The 23,600-nt window shown below is 38.2% G+C and overlaps 1 protein-coding gene across 1 annotated transcript in view; it reads left to right on the top strand.

Annotated features, from left to right (window-relative positions):
* USH2A (usherin) overlaps positions 1 to 23,600 on the top strand; it is a 576,091-nt gene that overhangs the window by 314,886 nt on the left and 237,605 nt on the right. Inside the window, 2 exon segments of the mRNA XM_039883360.1 lie at positions 4,095 to 4,242; positions 19,586 to 19,737. Of these exon segments, the coding sequence (XP_039739294.1) occupies positions 4,095 to 4,242; positions 19,586 to 19,737 (300 nt within the window).

Genomic DNA, 23,600 nt, shown 5'->3' with positions numbered 1-23,600 from the left:
TATATATTTAAAGTATACAATTTGATACGTTTGACATAATGTGTATGTCCTATACATTGTGACATATATATATATAAAGACACACACACATATATGTATATGCATACAGGCAAGATAATGAATTTATTTACGATCTCAAGATTTTCCCTGTATCCCTGTGTAAACCTTTCGTTTGGTCCCTCTATATGCCTGCTCCCATCCCCAGGAAACTAAATGAGTTTTAATGTCTCTTCGAGCCCTAAAATTCTCTGCCCTAAAATGCTAAAAATGTGACCCCAAACAATAGTCTGTGGAGTCAAACAAGATCTGTCAGTCACCGAAGAGTGTTGGTGCAAAGTGTCCTAAAGACATGGAAGTCCTTGCCCTAACTCGTGTTAGAGAAATAAATGTGTTCACGTTATTTTCTATTTCATTGTTAGGGCGGAAAATACACTAATATATTTTCAGGAAGTATTCAACTAAAAGGTTTTCTACTTAACTCTGTTAACCAGTAAATGAAATGAACCAGAACATTTTAGGTTCATCTCGGTTAATTGAGGGATTATTATGTATTTCACAGTTTCCACATAATAACTGGCTTTCAAGGTCATTAGATTAGCGGACAGAGATCAGGTTCTCAACCAAGTGGAGTTGCCTCTATGGATAGTCTTAGTACTGAGTGCTGGAAAACAAAACATACAGATAACAAAGCCTTTAAGCAGACGTTAGAATAGAAAAAAATACATGGGAATTGGAACCACTGTTATTTACTCCAGACCCAGAGCAGATATGTTACTTCCTGTGGCTTCATTTAATTTTCCTTGTTGGCTAGATTATAAACTCTTGAAGGGTACAGACTTTGTCTTTCAAAATTCTGTCTGCAGAATCGAGCACAGTGTGTGGTGGAAACTGGAAGCTCAATAAACAATTCCTGAATGAATGGATGAATGAATACTAAGTATATTTATTTTATTAAAAATCTGAGACTTCTGATATGAAATAATTAATTTGCTGAAAAAGGTCAGAGTTGGGGACTGTGTGATTCCAAACATGTTCTTTCTTCTGGAAGAAACAGTATAACGTGTTGCTACACTCAACAAATGGTATTGTAAAGTGTGATAGCTCCAAATAAAGAGAAGTCAGCAATTAAATAAAGAAGCTAGTAAGACAGACAAGTATCATGATACGTATGGTTTGATAATTTTCAAACTACTACTACCCATTTGCCTTTTGAAGAATGTTAAGTGGAAAGAGTCTTGGAAATGGTGCATTTAACTTTTCAGAAGATCATTTATAGATGATGCAGCCTTGGTTTTTTTTCCTTCGTATTTTAAAATATGCTGCATTTTTAACATCCTCAGACTCTACTTTCTGAACACAGACCATCGGAGGAGAATGCTAGTTTTGGATGTTATCGTCAGTCATGATTTAAAAAATAATTTATATACTTCAATTAGTTATGCATTTCATTGTACCAAAATTCAGTCCCCTATTTTGTCAGATTTTACTTATCACTTCAGGGTATTATTATGACTACAGTTCTTTTTATTGGCTATAATTGATAAGAACTATAGGAGATATGGTGAAACACCTTATTTTAATGGCTCATAGCTTTCAAGGACCTTGCCATTTCATAAAGACATCTTTAATTAGCCCACTAGTTGGTTTAGTTTTTCCAAACCACAATTTTAATCAGTATTCAGTGGCATTGAATGCAGTGGCCTCTGGTGCTGACTTATCACAGAAGATACTGATTGGTTCAACTTCATTTAGATAATATCAGATTAGACCAATTAGAAGCAACTTTAAGAACATTTATTTCCTTATTGAGGGAACTAAGATATTGTACTACTCACTTATACCTCTAAACACATGCCAAAAAAATGCGGGGGAAATATATAATTTGCAGATAATTCTGTTTTTCAGCCCTTTTAAAAATTCTGCTTTATTTACAAGGAAAATTATCTCATGAACTCCTTGAATTCTTAAGAGGTTCTTTGACAAGTTACTAGTTTATGAATCTTCGATGACATAGTCCAAGGAGCGGTCCTTCCAAACCAGAGAATTTCAGTTATCCCAGAAGACATCATAAAGTCCTGAAAACAAATTTTAATTCACATTCTGTTTTTTAAAAACATATAATTTTATGTTATCTAGTACAGTATTTCTTTGGGGAGAGTTAGGAGAAGATTCTTAGGACATGAATGAGAAAAACAATAGTGACAAGTAGACTGTCAGAATTAAATCCTGTTGTGTTAAAATTTAACAATCAAACGCTGCAACATTTTTCCCCTCACAAGGAAAAAATCTAGGAAATACAAGTGGAAGGGTTTATCTCTCTGAGGACTGAAAAGAATGATCCTTCGACCATTTTCCTGTGATAACAGCTATCTCACGTGACTTCTTTCCCTGCCGTGTTTTCTGGTGGACTTTTAGCGTGTTGGAAATATTTAAATGTTTCTATTTTAATGTTTGAGTAGCTATTCTTGGGCTAACCGTGACTGTCCTAGAGCTTTGAGTCAGGGTTTGGATACACGCTCAATTGATTCCTCTTTATTTGCAAAGATTCTGTTCTCAGGATGAGTATGGTTTCTCCCTTACATATATATGCAGATGCCACAGCTGAGAATTAGAGGAAACCCAGAGAGGTTAATTAGGTCCCCAACCTTAATGCAGTTTCATGCCCAGGCCACAATTTAACCCATCTAAAACTTGCTTACCCTGATAAGACTTTATCCCGAGGACACAGGCTACCGTTGTATTCTTACGATAGGAAATGAGATTGATCTCCATGTCTGTTGGTCATATATTGTTATTTATGTCTAATGGAGAATTCACAACTATTTGTCTGAACGTTGCAAATAGTATACTTCAGTTTAAGAAAATATCTTTAAAAATTAGTCAACTTTCTCCTGTCTTTAGAGAAAAGAATACTGACTGCTTTAAATAGCAAAAGGTCATTCCCTCATCATCAGACTGAAGAGCAGAGATGGGCCCAGAGAAGTAAAGACATGTTTTAATTGTTAATATTAGTAATATCTACTTTCCATGAAAACGAACTAAATAACTATCTGCTTTTTACATTGCTCTATGATTCTGCTTCATTTTCTTACTGATTTTGGTAAAAATTACGTGCTTTTTGAAAGATTTTTAAATTTTATTGTGTGTATTACAGTTATAACCTAGAGCGACGTGAAAGCTTCAGTGTAGTTTTCAGATATCTATGTTATATAAAGATATAATTGCTAGTATTTGCTAGCAAATTTAATCTAGAAAAACCCTATGCGTTTGTCTCAGTTTCATGGAGAAACGCTTATGCAATAAGGCAGGGAAGATATTTTCCTAGCGCATTTAAACACTTCTGAGATTATTTGCCGTTTGTTATGAACGTGCACACGGACATCTTCAAATATCTTTCCAATGGAAACATTCTCGTTTCCGGCATCAGTGGCGCTTTAACAGAACATTGAGGCTGGGCTGGGACGGAGTCGGGGATTGTGTTCCATCGTCCTTTTAAATTTGTCAGACATGTAACAAAGCTCATGTCCTCTGGCATATAAGCAAATGATTCGACCCTCGAAGCCATTGAACAGTCACTCAACAACTTCTTTGTTGTCGATATTTTAGGAATATTGTTTTAGCTGATTTCACATTGTGTTAGACTTTAAACGAAGTAGTTGCGCTGTAATAAATAAAAGGCAATTATATTTATTGTACATCTTTTTCTTTCCCCCCTAGAAATCACTTGTTTTATCCTGAAGTAGTCTTCAGTTTTATTACTTTTCTCATGTGGTATGCTCACACGTGTGTGTGTGTGTGTGTGTGTGCGCGCGTGTGTGTTTAATTCATTCTAGGAACCCTCATGCAAGGCTTATTCATCAGGGCTATTCCCCCAGTCAATATATGCCCTATCTGCAGGCTCTAACTTAAGATGTATTTATATTTCTTTCATTCATATATTCTGGGTTATTTTCTAATTACTGGAGATGGCTTTCTCGTGTCCTAAAAAGCAAAGAACTCTTATTATGAATTCTCTTTCTTCAGCGCTCACCTAAACTTTTGGGACCCACAGTAAAATATGCTGCTTTTCCGTTTGTTTTCTCATCGCTGTTCAGGCTTGCACCGGGGGCGGGTGCACCGTGAGTGAGGCCAGCGAGGCCCTGACTGAGGAGAGCACACCTGAAGGCTTGCCAGCCCCCCAGGTGCACGCATACTCACCTCACAACTTCCACATCTCCTGGACGGAGCCCCAGTACCCGAATGGTAAGTGAACTCTTTTAGCCTCAAGTTAAAAAGATGATTAGCAAAGGTAAATTAATATTCTAAACAGCAGCTTATATGTGGCACTTAATTTCTAATGATCATTTTAGCACATAAAATACCTGTGATGGTATCATTGTCTGTAGTTGGGAGATTGTGGGTTTTTAGGCCAACACACAATTTTGGTGGCTCAAAAGTGCTCCCTTTTGATAGTTCTTGTGTACTGCAACTTATTGTTTAGTATGTTGCAGGAGAGGTAAAGAGAACAAATGAGGAGTCCCAAAGAAATGTCGTCGTGAGAGTGACAGTGTATTTTCAGTGACTTTCGGTTTTTGACAGTCATTACTTCTTTCTTGGAGAAGTGGAAATGTAGGAAGTTCATACACCTATTGTTTCAAAATGCTTTTGATTTAATAAGTTCACCTCAAAAGAGACCACTTAGAACTCTGTTATTTTTTTTAAACATATTATTTCTAAATATTTCAACATGCAGTTTTAAAACAATACATACATTAAATGTATATACATTTATACTTAACTTGAAGATGACTATATTTCTAAGTGATATACACGTCTTTGCATAGTTCAGAGAATTAAATTAGCCAGTTAAAGTTTGCTAAAATAAAATCTTATAAAGAATTTTTGTAATAGCTTGGGGTAGAAATTGCTTTATTCTATTATCGAATATATCTTTATGTTTCACACAGCGAAGTGCATTTTTCTAAACAATAGAAGCTTATATGCTATCAAATTTCATTCCTTCTTAAGACAAATATCAAGAAGAATTTTAATATCTTAGCAACTGTTTTAAGTAACACATCACGGAAAAATGAAATGATCTCTTTCAGCATAGCCAAAAAGAATAAAAGAAAAAAATTACAATTTTATTAGTTTGTCTTATGTTTACTACGATATTAATTATTCTAGTCATCTCGTTTTAATTAAACTTTTGGCAAATGCATTCGATGTATTTGAGGGAGTGGAGAAAGCTCTAGTAATTAGAGTGAATGATTATCTCTGCTATTGAAGTTATTCCTGTACCGTTACACATTTTCTAATAAAAATAAATGGATGTCTGCTTGATACTTAAACAGTCAAAAATCTTGTCATACTTCGTGTTCCACAAAGAAATCTAGTCCACAGGTGACAATGAAAATGTTACCGATTAGTCTCAGTTAGATTACTGTTAAATGCAGTGACACAATTTGCCTACTACAATTCCTTCCTTCCTCCCAGTCGTGCTTGAGACTGGCATTACAACCGCCCTCGGACTCCGAGGTTGACTAGAGAAATACTTTCTACACTTCAGAGAATCTTCGCATATTATATTTTGTACATTTACAAGCAGTTTTAAAATATATCCATTAAACAATGAGAATTTGGAGATTTGTGTTAAGCTTTTCATTGTATTCTGAAGTTCGGTTTTAGTCTCATAAGAATTTTTTAAAAATTTTATTGTGGCGCAGTGATTAGACATTCAAAAAGTAATAGTTTTTTTTTTTATTTTTCTTTCTTCTCTTCTCTTCCCACCTTCTACAAATTTACCAGCATTTGGTGTCTTTTGTCCATTGTCTGGAGAGGGGTAATCTGATCGCTGGAAAACATCTTGTCCCTCTGTGTGTTTTCAAAGACCCCACTCTTCCCCCTAAAAAAAACACACACACAAAGAACAAAGTCCAAATTCTTCATTCCGGCGTTCAGGTCACTCCTAGCTTGTGACTCAGCCTGCATTTACATAGCCTTGTGATACACTTTCCTTCCGAACCAACCTACAATATTTATGGCTGAATGCAGCATTGGAAGACATGGGTGTCGAGTCAAGTAGACCCAGAGTCAAAACTTATTTCTGACATGTAATAACATGTTACTTTGGGAAATTCACTAAATTCCATGAATCCTAGTTTCTTTGATTGTAGAATTGGAGTTAACAATTTGTACCATCTCTTTGTTTGTTCATTCCTCAGGGCTAAACCATAGGCTTCCTGTTTCATGAAATTGTTCCACTCTTCCTTGAGTTTAAGTTAAGCTTTTCTCTTCTCTTGACCACATATCCTGTTTTTGTGCCTTCAAAGTGACATATGCTTCATTCATCCTAGACTCAGATTTATTTGGGTATGTGTCCAACATGCCTACGAGAGGATAAGGACCACAAATCATCCATTTTTCTTTTCCTTCACAGAACGTAATGCAATGCTCTACTTTCTGTTAATACCTAATAATATTTGGGTTAGTTAGTTGTTTCTTGTGAAAAGGCACTTGAACAGTGACATATATACTGTAGAGTCCTGGCTCTTTGATGATACCAACAGATAGAATAGAAGTAGTTATAGGCCACTTCCTGAATATATTTGTTTGAAATATATTTGTTTAGCTGTGTGGGGTATGAGACTAGGATTTTCTTTTAGGAGTTTGGATTTTGCATTTGAATTTAGAATTTTTAATTTTCTTTGTTAGAGTACTTCTCATTCGAAAACAATGGAACTAGGCCTGTATTACAACGTATGTTACATTATCGTTGCTTCCTAATTTCCGAATATGCTGAAGTGTAATGCAATTAAAGAATAAAATAGGTTTCATCTTTATGTCGCTAAAGAAATGCTTTCAAATGGTTTTAAATAGTGTTTCTCAAACGTGTCTGGTCATTAGAACCGTCTTGGGGGCACGGATTGGAGAAGATTCTAGTGCTCCATCAAGAGACCTGAATAGTCAGAATGTCCCATCAGCTTGGTCACCATCAAAATGCTGATGGGGTTTAATGCCCCTCTTTCCTTGGGACCCTTTCCAGAGGCCTCTGCGTGGATTTCTATTACATTTTAAACGCAGTGTTTCCAGTTGCTCTCTCGTGTTCTCTGCTGCTCCGCCTGCCCTTTCTCTGTGTCCCTCTCCCACTGATTAGCATCATCCAGTCACACCAGCCAGAACCCTGGGTGGTGCCCTTGACCTCAACCCTTGCTCACTTCCGATTTCCCTTGCCACCTAACCCTCCATTGCAGTCTTCTGATAAAGACCAGTAATATTCACCACCCAGATAACTTCGGGGGCCTCCTCTTGCCCCGCAAAAATCTGAAATTGTTCATTCAAAATATATTTTGGTGAATTATGTAGTGCTGTCATACTGATGATAACCAATATGAGTTTGCCCAATCTTTAATCCTTAGGGTATCAGATTTCCTTGTGGGAAATATCCATGTAAGCAGATAATCACAAGGTTGGGATGTGCACAAGGTACCAAGTATGTGGAGGAGAGGCTTCCTGTAGAGACTACCGGGCTGTGGCTGTGTCATCCCGCAGGGTCTTGGTTAAGATGGAGCACATCCAGAGAAACATATGTGTTTAGATGGTCCAGTTCTGCAGCAGGTGGTGCTCGTCTGGTTTTGTGTGCTCTAGACTCTAAAATCTTGGCTCTGTTGGTCAGTCATATTCCTCAGGAGGTTATTTCACTAGGACTTTATAAATATGAAAAAAATGTTGAGAAACAGTGACAAACTACGAAAGATATAATAAAAGGTTCTGATATAAATCTTTAGTTCTTGCCTTTCAAGCGGATGGTCAGCTTTAGCTTAGGAAACAGGCTTTCTGCTTTTCGATCGATTCCGATTTCAATGATCAGCTCCCATTCATGAAAGTTTGGTGATAATCCTTACATAACAATATGGTGGAAACATCTTTTCACGGCAGTTAAGTGCAGCTCAGCTTTACTCCTTGAAAGGCAGTATGAAATCCTGCAGAATGAAACCACAGCTTAGGTGACCCATCTTTTATTGATGGACATTTAAGCTACCATGATTGTGCTCTTATAAATAATGCTATTTGCTGTAATTGCCTTAATCTGCCAAGTAGAGTCTTTAAGTACTGGGTCATTATCACTGGATTCACACCTACGACTTTGCTTTCCTTCAAATATGCCCTGCTGAATTCTCGTTCCTGGCTTCCCATACCTGCAGAAGTGGCGAAGTGACACATCGAAGCACTTTGCATCCACTTTCCCTCTGGCAAAGGCATTCTTTACAGGCTCTGATTCCAGGCAGGATTTAAAAACCCCTGAAAAGAGCTCCTTTTAGGTCTGAGGTGGACAAGAACTCTTTGTCCCATAGGACCATGGCTCTTCCTTTGTAATACTGTCAGCCATCAATGAGAAGTCGCACAAAAAATTACTGTCTAATCAGTTCGTGACCTGCATTGTGTAGATTACAGTTGCATGATTAGAATTATACTTTTGAGACCTTCCACATTCTCACGAGCCATAATTCCTTTCAGGAGCTTTGGCCATAGAATCTGTAAATATGTTTTTTCTTCACACCTAAGGTCTGCCTTGCTAAAGACAGCATTGACACCTGACTGTACCAAACTATATCTCATTGTCTCACGTAACATGTGGTGGCATTTTAAACTAATTAGAATTTTAAAAAAAGTACTAACTAAAAATATAGAATATGAACATTCTTCTCCTTTATGAATACTTAGAATTTCTTGTAACGATCCACTGTCTTTACCTACGTACATTTACCTAAAACAGTTTCCCTGTTAGAACATGACCCACGTGAGGGGTTCTGTGTGCCTCGTCTACTCTTCTAGTCCCAGCACTTGTCAGGAGGGCGCTGGTCATGGAGCAGATGGGTATTAAAGAGCCGACAAATGAATTAATGTTTACCGAAGATAGAGATAATAATAACATAGTAATTGTGTCGCTGTGAGAAGCATATGCGTATGCAATCACATGACACACACAAGTGCGCATCTGCAGCGTGCTTTACCATTATGTAGTAGAGGTCGGTGATCTCAAAGGTGGTGGAAAGGCATCACTCTCTCGGCCTGCAGCCTTCTGTGTCAGCCTTGCTTTGTGAGAATTTATACCGAGACTGGCAATGATGTCAATAAGAGTAGAAAAATTTTAGGAAGTTGATTATTTTTGTCAGACTTGTACATACTACTGTGAGGATAAGAGAGCATTTTGTTCAGTTTTTTGACCTTGTACGTTATTTCAGGAATGGGTGACAGAAAAACCAATTATACACATTCTATATATGCTGAGTACATTAAGAGATGATCATAGAGAAATAAAATGTTATAATGTATGTACACAGAGGTGAACATGTAAATATTAAATGCTCCCTTCATGCAAAGAAAAAAGGATTTGATTTCCGGCTAACAAGAATAACAATAATAATAATAGCTACAATTTATAACTATATGCCAGGCACATTTATTCCCACAACTGGCCCATGAAACAGGTATTATTATTCCCACATTCAGATGTGAAAACTCTGATTTATAAGTATTAAGCAACTGAGAGAAAATAACCTAGTTAAGTAGGAATGTAATACAGAATAAGATCTGATTCATGATTTTATTCCCTACTACTCTTTTGCCTCAACTTTTTGTAAAATGTTTGTAACGTAGGATTCCATCAAGCCTTGTTAAAAAAAAAAAAAGCAATTTTTTAGTTACTTCGACTTGATCAGCCTTGTTCTAAGTGCCAGTACTCAATAATCCTAAGATCTCTGTTCTGATTTTTCTCTGATTAAAAAAAATAATAATAACTTTTTTAAGATTTATTTTGAAATAACTTTATTTTTAAAAAGTCAAAACGTGGTTCTATTTCCTTTCCTGGAAATGCTCAGTTTTAATAGGAGGAACGGGTTATAGAATCCAGTGAAGCACTTAGGAGAACTGCTTGACAGTTTTGAGCAAACCTTGTGTAACTTTTATGAAACACCTCCAATGAGTTTGTCAGGTAGAATTTCCCGAGCACAATCTTTTTCAGATTCTACCGATTCCATTTTTAGGAGAGCATAACGGTAATAAGGCATTTTCCACAATTTTCCACAATGTGAAAGCTATTCTCTCTTTTCCTTTTTAATTGAAGGATCAGTTATGCACGCAGGGACATATCTGCCACATGCAATCATCATCTAGACTTTGGGCGGGGGGAGGGGACCCTCAGTTGATATTCATATTGCTATGTCGTACTGGAAAAAACAAACAAGTATGCCTGAAGCATCAGTATTCGCTAGACATGTTATTTCTATGACACACAAATGCATTGCTGTTTAATTCTTACAGTAAACAGAATTCTTTAGTTTAAACAGAGATACCTTGTATTAAATTTATGTCATATCGTGCTCAGGTTGAGTTTCCTTGGTTGTATATGGCAGCGTAGCGAACACCTTGGGAAATAACTTGACATAACATGATGAAGAGGCACGCAGATGCATACCCCAGCGGATGGGTTCCATGGATGATTATGACTTGGCTTCCCTGTGAAAATTAAACACCTTAAAAATTCTACCATTATGGAAAGAGAAAGGTGATAAACTTGAAACCGCTTACCCTAGATAGCCAATGGGAATTAAATATCCATTTGGTGGATTTCCCATTAAAGAACTGAATGTGTAGAACTGGATTAAATAACCTGATTCCCCTTTACCACATGGCATAATACTGTTTTATATTGTTATATCTACTGATTATTAGCACAAGAGATAAGGGAGAGAAAAAAAGCACAAAAAAAATACAAGATGGTGCCATATAATTCAATTCCCATAGTTTTTTTTTGTTGTTTCAGATATTTTTCTTCTGCCTCTCTTAACCCACTCTTCATTCTTCCCCATTGAGACCTGTATCCTAGGGAAACCTTATTTCACGTCAGTGAGATGCTCTCTCGCTCACTTTTCCCCCCTCTCTGGCTCCTCTTGGTCTGTCCTTGGACCTTCAGAGCTGAGAGGGTGAGAGGAGAATGGAGCCTCAGGACTCTTGCCTGGCTCTGGGCCCCTGCGCCCAGTTCCTCTGCAGAGGCTGCAGCTCCTAACCACGCACCCTTTCCTGTAACCCCAGCTCTTCTTCTAGGTTCGAGAATCTGTTCTCAGCTTATCTTCTGCAAATGTGAGGATATTTACTGGCTCCTAGCTCTTACTAGCTGGGGATGCTTTATTTTCACGTGTTGCTCCCCCTTACCCTACCCATATTTTCGTAAATGAGCACCTCACTAAATTATCCTCGGTTGTCCACTTGACTTGCCATCAGTTTCCTCCTGAGACTGACTGATTTCTAAATCTCATTTGATCCACACTTAACACACAGTATTTTGGGGGCTGGATGTAGAGATAAATGTAAATGCTTTCCTTCATTCTAAGCGTACCAAAAGTAAATAAACAAAAATTCCCTGTCGTTACACTTTGTTTTGGCACACTAGATATTTTAAATGCAGATAAAAAGAACCATGTTCAAAAATTCTAGAGGCAAATTGTTTAATAAATCTGATATTTGACTTTTTAAATAGGAATCAACTTGATCCTTTTGAAATCTTTCTGTTATTTTGAAATCTTGGCTATAATTAATCAAATGTTGATTAATGACACATTTCCTCTTGAGGAGCTAGTTCTAGATATCAAGTCCAGTTTAAGGGTCAGTTTCTCAAATGTTTTATTCCTTACCTTACTCAGACTGCTAGCATCTACCTTCCTCACCGCCCCCATTTTTTCTTCTGTTTCATCTGATTCTTCTTTAATAATAAGCTTCACACGTGCATAATGCCCTTAGTGTCCTCACTTAGATTGAAAGTTTTATGAAGGCAGGGACCAGGGCCACTTTGATAACTTCTGTATTCCCAGCATGCAACACAATGCCTGGCACATAGTAGGTGCCCCATAAACATTTACTGATGAATCAGATTATGACCAAAACCAAATCCACTAAATACAGCAGATTTTCTCCAAAAACTTATAATATTTCGTATTTTTCTCACTGTACTCTCTCAAATTGATTGGGGCAGGGGAGGAGCTTAAAGAGTTAGCACATACATGTAAGCAACTGCTGGGTGACGACAGATAGCGTACCAGTAAGGAATGCACACCTGTCTAAAATGTATTTTTGAGAGCCGTGCAGGTTATTTTGTACAAGAGATGTACAGTACGTGACATAGGTCAGGAGAGGAGGAGATTGTCGAAGGTGAAATTCCCATAGCAAATCAGGCTTTAACTTACCCTTGAAGAAAGGGGCGATTCTAGTTCATTCCTTTTATGTGTTAACACTTAATTCCCAAGGTACTTTTGTAATATGCTCACTCATTTGATTCTCACATTAACTCTGTCAGGCCACCAGGGCAAGGAATGTAAACACCCCCCCGCCGCCCCTGTTTTATTGGTGATGAAATATAAGTTCAAATTTTCTGCTTGGGCTCGCTGACCAGCTCGTAAAGGTGTGTGGTCTTGAAGGCCAGGTACAGTGAGAGGAGAGCTTTGCAAAGGGAAGCCATCGGCTCCAGGAGCTTAGCCTTTGTTTCCCGATTTTGTTTCTGGGGTTTACATTTTCTCTGCCAGCAGGGAAGAGAGTGTCCAGATGATAGTAGGCACTTGGTACCTAATTCATTAATCGAATGAGTAGTCATTTACCTGTCTATGCAGAAAACGGACAGTTAAAAATAATTGGCCAGTGTATACTGTTCTACACCTTGATTATTTTTCCTCTTGACATCTTTTCACATGAGTACATGTAGCTCTTTCTTGGTTTTTCTTAAAAGCTTAATAGAATGTCATTGAGTGGAACTGCAGGTCTTATGCCACCATGAGTCTTCCAAGTACGTGTGATAAGTGTCCATTCATTAGCGAAGCCGCATCTCATCCGTGCTGGCGAACCACAACTCACAAACAGCACTGACAGTGTGGTCAGGCGCTTGGTCCAGTGTACAGTCCTCAGATGGATCCTCATTTATCCTGAGTTAGTGATGCAAGGAGGATTCAGCCAACTGTTAGATGCTCAGGAATCCCCAGGGCTGCAGAAAAGGCCCCGGACCAGCTGTTAACTCCTTCTTTCTCAAACAAAAGCAAACTAAAAGGTTGAAAGTAAGAATAATTAAGAAAAAAAAAAAGTTTGCTTACTTCCATAAAGGTTCCATAAAGGTAGATATCATTTCTTAGTCTTTCTGCCCCACAAAGCACCAAGCATAGTACCTTTCAGGTGACTGACTTTCAGTTAACATGTTAATCTTTTCATTGGGCTCATTTCATTGCTTTTAGGGTTGTAACATATTCTTCAGTTCTTAATTTGAGTGGAATTCTTAGAGGTTGTAGAAGAGAGAATTAGGCCGGAAATGGAGGGCGGGAGTAGGGCCATCAGCGGGACGGGATGGCCGGGCTCCACGCCTGACTGTGTTTGTATGACCTTGGGCAGTAGCTTAGCCCCTCCAAGGTGCTCACCTCTATAACACGACTGATGATGGTCTGTGCTTCTTGGTGGTGTCTAAATTAATGGAAGTAACTTCTATGAAGCATGCAGCCTATTGTCTAACTCAGAGTGTTCAGTACATTTTCAAAATAAAGTGTTTATAATTTCAAAAATACATGGCATTTCAAGAATATGGCATTTTACTTTTCCCAAAGCTGTTCATATATATCTTGTATTCTAGCCAAAAAAAAAAAAAAAGGGAAATTGTCTCCTTAGGCTTTATTTAAAATGCCCACTAGGCTATATTCATTAGGTTTCATTACTTGGTGAATCTAGTCATTGAAAATTGTTATGTTAATAGATATTTGAGACTTATTACTAAGAGTATGTTTTGGGAACTGAATTATACAGTGTTTCATATAATACTTATGTCAAAAAGTCTCCTACTCAAAACAAACTGTGAAATTCATCTGAATATCTTGATAAGAAATGGACTGTTCTTTCCGGGATATCTCCTCCTAGTCACACATTTACTGCAGTTTGACTGTGTGTCCTTAATTCAGGATTTTATAGTTGATGGCCTTGCCCAAACCAGATCAAAGGGAATCCCTACTGCAGACTCAGGCTCCTTGTTTGAGGGCATATGTAGACACCAGCTCTAAACCACAATGGTATTCCACTTTGGCCTGACCTTGAGACCTGGTGATTGCCTGGTAAGACCTGGACCAAAAGGCAGAAAACCCAGAGAGGCCACCATCCCAAGTCTGTTCCATCCTCACTACACGTTTACACTGACGCCAGCTTCCTGCTCCTGGGATGGGAATTCTCATCTTGCTGGTACTTAGTGAAGCCGGATGGATCGTGCATGGAGCATGATCAGATACATGTTTTGAAAGTGTCCTTCTATCTGTAGTATGAGGAATGAATCTGATGGGCATGTGAATAATGCATCAAGACACGTAGATAGCTACTCCTCTCAGGTATGGGGTTGGTGTGGTTGATGAGATGGAGAAGAACCTCTAAATTGCCTTAAAGGACAGAATGCATTTAGCCACTTACTGTTCCTACAATTTGATTCTACAATTGATGTTGTTTAGCCATTTCTACAAATGCTGTCAAATACTAGCTACCGACATAGAATTATAGGTGTGTGTGTCTCTGTTTGTCTCTCTGTCTCGTGCACTCACGCTCTCTCTTTCTCTCTCACTTGTGTGTGTGTGTGTGTGTGTGTGTGAGAGAGAGAGAGAGAGAGACAGAGAGAGACAAAGAGACACAGAGACACAGAGACAAATTTTACCTGCGCGGAAGTTGCGCTTCAGCTTCATCTACCTTTCAATTCAGATGCATTCTAGATACTAAAAAGTGTCTTAGCAGGTGAATTAACTGTCACAAATCTCATTTAATTTCATACTCAGCTCATTTGTCATTTACTCATCTTACTCTAAGCCCTTGTCTCAATAACCATCTATCATTTCTTTATCTATAGTTCCAGATATCATGGTTTTCTAGTTTCTCAGCATAGCTTGGGGTAGGGGTTGACTTGCCAGCGTTCGGTAGAAAAAAACAGAGAAGTAACTTTTCAGGCAGTCACTGAGGGAGAATGGAGTACTCAGAACGTAGACACAAGAAGTGATAAAGTGTAGCCACGGAGTGATGTTAAGGTTAAAAGAGCTGTGTGAATATCCTGTCTCATCAGTCCCAAAAGGTATGACTGAATTAGAGAATAGAGTCTTTGACTCCATAATACACAGTTTGAGTCATCACAAAATGGTTCACTTGTATTCATTATAGTCTGAGTGAGAAGACAGGTAAGTCTTTAGTGCTTGCTGGGAAGATTTCTTTCAAAAATGGTTCAGATTTTTAAAGTTTGTACTTAAGGATGAGATTTAGTTAAAACAAAAATTGAACTTTTATAAAATCATTTCCCGATATGACAGGTAAATGAGATATTATGCATAAAATCCTAACAAAAAAGAAATTCTCTGTTCCCCAATTACATAAGAAAAGGGAAATATTGGTTTGGATGCTTTCTATTTCAGTGTTGAAAAGTAGGTCAAGTAGATAGCAATTCAGACATTTTACAATTTCTTTAAGATCTTCTGCGACACATTATTTGCACGTAAGATTTGTGAGTGTGTGTGTAAGGATTCAGCTATTGCTTAGCAGAGTACCTGGCATATAATAATTTCTTGTCATTATTACTATGATTTTTATCCATTTTTCTTTTTAAATTTTCTATTAAATAGTTGGTTTTTCATTATGTATTTTTCATTTCTGAATTTTAATTCATTTGTGTGTCAAGTATTAAGTGGCATTCAATCAAATACTTTATGTATTCTTCGAGTTGTCACAGATGGTCACACTTAAATAACAGGGAACAGATGCTGGCAGCCACAGTCTTCTGTGGAAATTTAGTGGCACGTAATTTTCTCAAAACGAAGATTCTTTCTCAAACTTTTGGAAGTAAGGGAAATGGACCTGCTTACGGAAAGATACACTGTACTGTTATCTTCAAAAAAAGGAAAATGTGTCATAGCAGTAGCTTTACTAAAGTAGTAGCTCATTGAAATTTAAAACAGCTCTAGTCCTAAAGGTCGCATTGATCAAGATCTAATTGGTCAAACAGCAAATGTGCTAGGCATTTAAGCCAAACTTTATTTAATATGAGGAGTTAGTGACGCCAAGCGTTGGAAGTAACAAAAGGGAAAGGAAGCCGATACCAGAAGAGCAACAAGGGGGATTTGCCAGCAGGTTGCTAACTAACTGCCCCGGGCTAGAGCCACACGGTCACTGCTGGCTGCCACATTTGCTGGTCTGATGCACAAACCATCCAGAGACACTGACCCAGCTGGAGCCGAAGTGCCGGCGAGGTTCCACTCCTGCAGGAGCTGGAAAGGCAGAAGAGGTGCCTCTGCCGCCTGGGCTGCTGGAGGCGCAGCTGCCGTGGCCCTTTGCTGGCCTAGCAGCAGTCATCGAAGGCCTCGGCTCTGGGAGCTAAGTGCTGGACGACGTTTTCTTTCTTCCTGCTTCTGCCTTCCTCGCAGTGGCCCCTGTTGGTGAAACCTAATAGGAAGTCACCGATCCAGGGAGCTGGAGACGGTTTGCAGGCTCTTGGGCTCCACGTACAGAGCAGACTGTGGATGTGGGGCTGTGACGATTTGAATTCCATGACTAACCAGCTTAGCCATTTGATGACTCTGCAGACTCGTCTACCATCCATGACCTTCCATCACCAACAGTGATCACTGTGTGCCTCCAGCCAATGTGACACCACTTTGCTGGGTACAAATGAAGACGTTCTCCCCCCCATTGCCATATTCCTACCTGGCAGCATTAATTCCCCTTGTAAGATGGACACACACCACCCGGATATTCTGCAACTTAAAAACTAAACTGAAAATTAACACCCACTAACTTTCTTTATATAAATTCATAGGGAAAAAGAAGAGGGAAAATTATTATATACAGATCTCTGTGTAATAAGCAAGAAATATAATAACACCTATGATTCTTGTTTCTATAATCAGTGTAAGGCCACGGTTGATATTTCGACTTCTTTTGCCCTCAGCCAGTAACTCATCTGTTTGGGATTCTTAACGTAGCAAGGAAACCCAGACTTTCATTACTAAAGGGTCTGTCTCCTTAGCGGTCCTGGCTTGGGTTACTATAGACTTTCAATGGCTATATGATTGAACTTGGTCAGATAAAGGGTTCGGACCCTCGAGGATGTCCTGGATGTCAGCATGCAGCAGAAAGCTAATTTCTCCTGCCACAGAATCACTTGTTTCTTTGCCCGTTGACATGGTTGCATGAGGGTCCCAAACTGCCGGTTTGTTGTGAAGCATTTCTCTTTGTGGGTAGAGAAAGCGAGGGCATTTTGTGTAGGTTATTTAGTGTAATAGAGAGAAGAAACACTCTACCTTCTTTTGATTTTCATTCCCATGTTTCTCACTGGAGGACCAGCCCCAAATGTCGGCCCCTAGTTCAAAGTAGATGCAGCATCCAGTAGGAACCCCACATCCACAGAGTGTGATGACTCAGTGTGGCTATAATGCGGGCTTCAAGAGGCCTCTCCAGCGATCTCCCAGGCTGTGAATTTGTGAGGTATGTTGTAAGATGAGGACCTTCCAGGGTGTTAGCTCACTCCGTACTTCTTTTGCTGTAAAATCATTTCTTAATCGAAAGCAGTGGTGAGCAGGACAGCCTGACAATGTATGCAGCCTTCCACAGGTTCACCAACGACGGCGATGCTGGAACATGGGAGCAGTTTCTAGAAAGAGCAAGTCCCTCCCAGGAGGGACACTTGGGGAAAGTCTTCTGGTAGTCCCACCAGTAACTCTGTCCCTAATATGGAGGGTGAAGGCTTGTTAACATCTCAGGATGTTAACAAGAGCAGATCTGGAGTCCATCGGATGGAGGGCCGGGCCTCCTGGAAGGCGGCGATCAGCAATGTTTCGATGACTTTTTATCTATCTATCTATCTATCTATCTATCTATCTATTTATTTATTTTTAGGCGAGGCAACCCTTGGTTGACCTCATAGATTGCAAGGACCTTGTCAGCTTACAATCCCTTACTTTTTATTTTTATTTTTTTTACGCCTACAGCACCTGGTCTCCCTAGGTACTAACCAAGCCCAACCCTGTTTAGCTTCCGAGATCAGACAGGATCAGGCACCTTCAGGGTGGCATGGCCGTAGACTGGTTTGATGACCTTTGACTTTGCTAGAGTCTTTTGTTTTAAAACTCATTTCTTCTCCAAATCCTCTATCCCTGAGCTCCTCTTTAAGATCATCTTTTAGCAAGTTTCTTTTCGTATGTCGTGTATCTCAGTTACCGCTTTCTCCGTGGCCAGAAGTTGTTACTCTGTATCGGATGCTGACATCTTACTGGGCTGTGTGTTCGTTAACGTATTTATTCAACCAATATTTATTAAGTGCCTACTGTGTTTTCGGCAGGGTGTGAAGCCCTAGTAAAAAACCGGTGAGGAAGAGTCAGAATTACCTGAGGGATCCTTTGGTCTATCGGGGATGTCAGGCAGTTAAACAAGAATTAATGATAACGATAATGTGAAGAATGAGTAAATGCTGTGACGGAGATGTCCTGTGTGATGGGGGAGAAGCACCCAGGGTCTGTTCTCAGGAAAGGCTAATGGGAGCATTTGAGATAACTCCTCAAGAACACACGAGGAGGCCACCACAGAATTAATTTTACTTTGAAAGAAGTATGTCTTTAGTATACAAGCAAAACATTGTTTCCCATGGCATGATGTTTAGTCAGTCTGGGGATTCCATATTCCCAGGGAACATAGATCCCCAACTTCCTTTGAAGGACTGTTTTAATGGAATAAATCAAATGGCTACATTCAATAGCCGTCAATTTCTTATATCTCTACTATTTGATTTTATGGAGATGCCGATAACTTTCTTTCTGCATTAAGGCATAATAGATCACTACAACCAGCAAATCATAGTTTCTCTAACCCATTCATGAGTGTTCTCTCAAGACTTCTGTGTTTCCATGATTTAGTTGTGTAGTGGGAACACAGGTGTCATTGCCAGGTACTAATCTGCCTGTTCTGGAACCAGACCGCAGAGGTTCAGATCCCAACTCCATTGCCAGCTACATGACCTTGCGCAGGTTACCTCATTTGTCTGTGCCTGAGTTTTCTCTTCTATAAAATGATGATGCTAATGTTGCCTCTATTATATTAGTGCTGTGTGGAGAGGCTTAAAAAGGAATCCATGCACATCAGGTGTATAGAACTGTACCTGCCACATCCCGAGTAACACAGAAGGCATTGACAAAGAAGGTCATTTTACTTCTAGAGCTCATGTACTAAGGGGATCATTTTAGAACGCAATAAAAATTATAAATGTCCTTAATTTATCCATTTTTGATGTGGAAGACAAACGACAGACCTCAATGTGATGCCATAGAAAGATTCACGTTCTGAGACTCTTGGACTCTATTTCTGTCTCTGCACTAATTCACTTAGAAATTTGATATTCAGGGGTTTCAAACCTGTTCTATTCTTTGGCAAGAGACAGAGTTTAGGCTCAAGAAAACACCAGATACTGTAATCCCATGAAATTAGAAGTCACACCAAGAAGTGCTTGCTCTCTTTGAGTCATTCTTTGCTGTTGTCTGTGAACAAGACTAAAAGCAAATTTTTATCATTGCAGGTGTTATCACGAGTTATGGGCTCTATCTGGATGGTATATTAATTCACAATTCTTCAGAACTCAGCTGTCATGCTCACGGGTTTGCTCCTTGGAGCTTGCATTCCTTCAGAGTCCAAGCATGCACGGCCAGAGGTTGTGCTCTGGGCCCGCTGGTGAGTGTGTGCGTGCACCGTCTGCTGTTAGATGTCAGGCGACGGGCTCTCAGGGAGATGAAAGTGGTGGTGACTCACTCGGCACCGCTAGCCTTTCAAGCAGGATGGGAGGTTTTCTTTTTATAAAATTTCACTTAAGGGTTGGTAAGATTTTATATTCAACCTAAATTTCAAGACTGCGCATAGGTCTAGTGAAGGACAGAATCCACGTTTTACTGAAATTTCGAAAGGTCGGTTGACCAGTTCATCAGGCAGATGTACAATCTTGCCTAATTTAATAACGTATTTAAAGTTTTTCTTCCTAATGATGGGCTCTACAACTAAGTAAGTTTATGCTTAAAAAGTAAAAATAACTGAGAGCCCGTAACTGCCACAATATGGCAACACCGCTTTCCAGTAAACATGCCTGTCAATTAAAAGGTTGAGTTCACCTCATCTAGTAGAATAAAATATTTTAATTTCATTAGTGTAGTATAGCTTCATGAAAACAGCATTTAAAATTATATTAATATTATCTTTCAAGATCCACATTTCAGAAATCTATAATGTATATTTCATTAGTAGTTAAAGGATTGATGAAATTATGCTTTTTTATTGGTATAATTTTAAAAATCCGTTTAATGGTACATAATCGTTATAGATTAACGTGACACCTTTTAGTTTCAAAACATCCCATTTTAGTTTTGTGCATTTTTCTTGATTGATTAGATTTAGCTTCATTTAAGGGAAATGCCGATTAGCTTTAGATATTTTTGGGCAATCTTGGCTAATGCTCTATCATTTTAATGCACTCTGTCTTCATTGAAGAGTATATTGTATAAATATTACCTTGAAAAACAGCTCTACTGTTTAATTTTTGCTTCCTTATTTTTGATCACGCCTCCCATCCTGTTACAGAAATTGGTTGCTTTCCAAGCTGCTAACATCATCCATCGGTAGAGCTGAGCAGCAGTCTTTATTGCCATTAAGTATTTTATAGCCCAGACCCTCTGATGATTACTTACTCTTAAAAGCAGGAATGGCAATAGGCCAGCTTTGCTTCTTCATTCACTCATTCAAAAAAAAAAAAAAGAAAGAAAGAAGGGAAAAAGAAAAGAATGCTTCTCAAGAGCTTGAAACTTAGACTATTACAAACATGTTAACAGCAAAATCGTGGTTCTGGCTGCTAATCTTGGTTCCCGCCCTGACTCCTGATGTTCTGGCAACTTTAAACAAGGGGGACGCGGCAATCGATCTGTGTCCCGTGCAGACCATAGGTGATGTTAACCTTTAGAAATCAAACGCCACAGTTCCTTGATGGGAAGGGGGAGCACAGAACGGATCGTAAAGCTGCTCCATCATCCACACCGGAGCCCGTCCTGCCGCAGAGCGCAGTTGTTCTCTCTTGGTCCTTCTCTTTATCCCAAGTCAGTGATCCATCTCTAATTACTGGGATTGAATGACCATGTCTTTATTTAGAACAAGTCAGCCCTGCGCTGCCAGGAAGCGAAAATCCACGGCCTTCCTTTGATTTCTAAAATATTTTTGTACCAATTACAGTACACATTGTGTCCTTAAGAGATTATATATCTGAGTGTTCTAACTAGCCCTAGCTCTGTCCGTCACAATCATGAAGGATATTACAGATGCTGGCCTTTTTGTTGATGATTTTTTTAATGTGTCCTTATCGATTTAAGAAATCTATGAATCAATCTTAAGAGCCAGATTTTCCATACATTAAATTACAATATATTCATCAAAATTCAGTCATATATAGCGATTACATATACATGTCACTTAAAGACATTTTTTATCTGAAGCCCAATATTATAACAAACATTTCATTGAAACAAAAGTTTTATAATTTTTATTTTTAAATCTTTTGCTGGCAGAAATCAAAGAATAAATTTTGAGAGTCAAGTTTCGTGTTCACTAACATTTCTTGATGATAACTCTTGGGTTTTAGAAAACTGGCCTGTTTATTTTACATTTCTTACATATTTAATATTATTTTTCACACATACAGGGACATACTATTCGATGTTTTCTAGGACAGATATGCTCTGTAGTCTTAAATGTGGTATGGTTCACCTCAAAATTGGCAAGATGCTCATATAATAAAATAAAAAATAGTAAAAAGAAAAAGGATCTATTTGATAAAACATAATTTTAAATATAAAAATGCATACATAAATTTCATATTCTTAACAATTTAATGCCTTATTAGCTCAATGTGTTTTTTTTCCCTTAGTCTTTCCAACTTTATTGGCTGTTATTTGTGGTTCAGAAGGAATTGCTCTGTACCCACCTAAAATAAGATTAATTTGTGTTTTGTTCAGTTTTTGCCCTAATATTTACACAATATATTTGGCTTTTAAAGAAACTCCAATGTTAAAAACAACAACAACAACAACAACTTACAATGCCTTTGATCCTAATTTTAAGATGCTAATATGCATTGTCAAATGAAATCCAGTAATTGGGGTTTTATAAAATTCGAAATAATGGAAAAAAAAAAAAAGAAATGCAATGGAGAACTTTTTAAATACTTCCTTTGCTTTCAATTCCAATTTTAAGTTATGTTAGGAGCACTTCACATTTTGTTTCTATAAAAAAGTGCAATGAATGTGTCCTTAGGGAAAACCACTTTGCTTTTGTTTGTTTTTCCCCACGTAGCCAATGTTAGATAACACTGGTGACATCTTAGATTGGGGACTCCATGACAGCGTTTAGCCCTGGAACGTTCACTGAATTTAGTCCGCTAGGGAGCCTCTTAAGGATAAAATCTGAAACTCTAGGTCACTACTCTTTCGCATGGTTAAAATGCTGGTTTGGTTTCTTGGTGATGGCATGTTTATGCAGATAAACACACTCAGACACACATGTACACACACATTCATTTTTTACAAAGAAACACATAAATCTGTTGACACATCTAAAGTTCAGTCGCAATATATATAATGGTCATGAAAAGTCTATGTGGAAAATCTCCCTTGTTATGCCTCCTTGGGAAACACTTATTCCAGTAAGCCTCAGCTTCCCCAACTATTACAAAAGTAAACAAGGCCGACTTTATAAGGGTCGCTGTGAAAATTTAAGTGAAATATCATTTATACAAGAGTTTGGCACATGATAAGAGTTTTATTAAGAATGAAAATTTTATTAAAATGCGTGTTTTCGTTACACATTTGTTTTCAAAAAAATTTTTGTGTGTGTATGTGTCCAGGGAGGTGTGTCACAGGTTTCCAGTGAGAACCAAGCCAACCTTTCAGAATGCCTTTTACTTAACATTCTTTCTAAGGCAAGGTGGATAATCAAAAGGTAAATTTAGAAAAAAAAAAAAAAAAAGACACTGAGTCAACATAAAGCAGTACAATTGCCAAGTGGAATATAGAGCAAAAACTAGAATATTTTATCCAGATACTTAAAAAATTTTTTTAAATATGTCTATTTTGAAATAACTAGATATCTCAAGGTAGTAACTGCCCTTAGTTCTTCAACTGTTTGAGTCTCATTTTATTTGGAAACTTTGAATGTAATGATTCAAACGATATACATAAACATAATGAAGCCAATTGCATTAAAATGATAAATTGATGTTTTCCCAGCCAAGCTTTTTGATCATTTTTTTTTTTTTTGGTATGGCTACTGGACTAAAAAGAATGAAGAGGAGGTATAGATCTAAGGAACCCCAGCCATTCTCAGATGAAAATAAGACATGTCGTGACCTCATACTTATTAAACATTAACACTGTCTTTTTTCACGTTTATTTTTATAATTGGGAAAGTGTGGGCACCCTAACAAATGAAGATTCCATAATTGAGAATGTTTGCCTGCCTAAGGAGTTCACGTTCGATCACCTCCTTGCGAGGCATGGGCCTTC

The sequence above is a fragment of the Pteropus medius genome, unplaced genomic scaffold, assembly GCF_902729225.1.
Source record: "Pteropus medius unplaced genomic scaffold, Ma_sr-lr_union100, whole genome shotgun sequence".
Taxonomy (NCBI): Eukaryota; Metazoa; Chordata; class Mammalia; order Chiroptera; family Pteropodidae; genus Pteropus; species Pteropus medius.
This window is presented reverse-complemented; position numbering and strand designations above follow the sequence as displayed.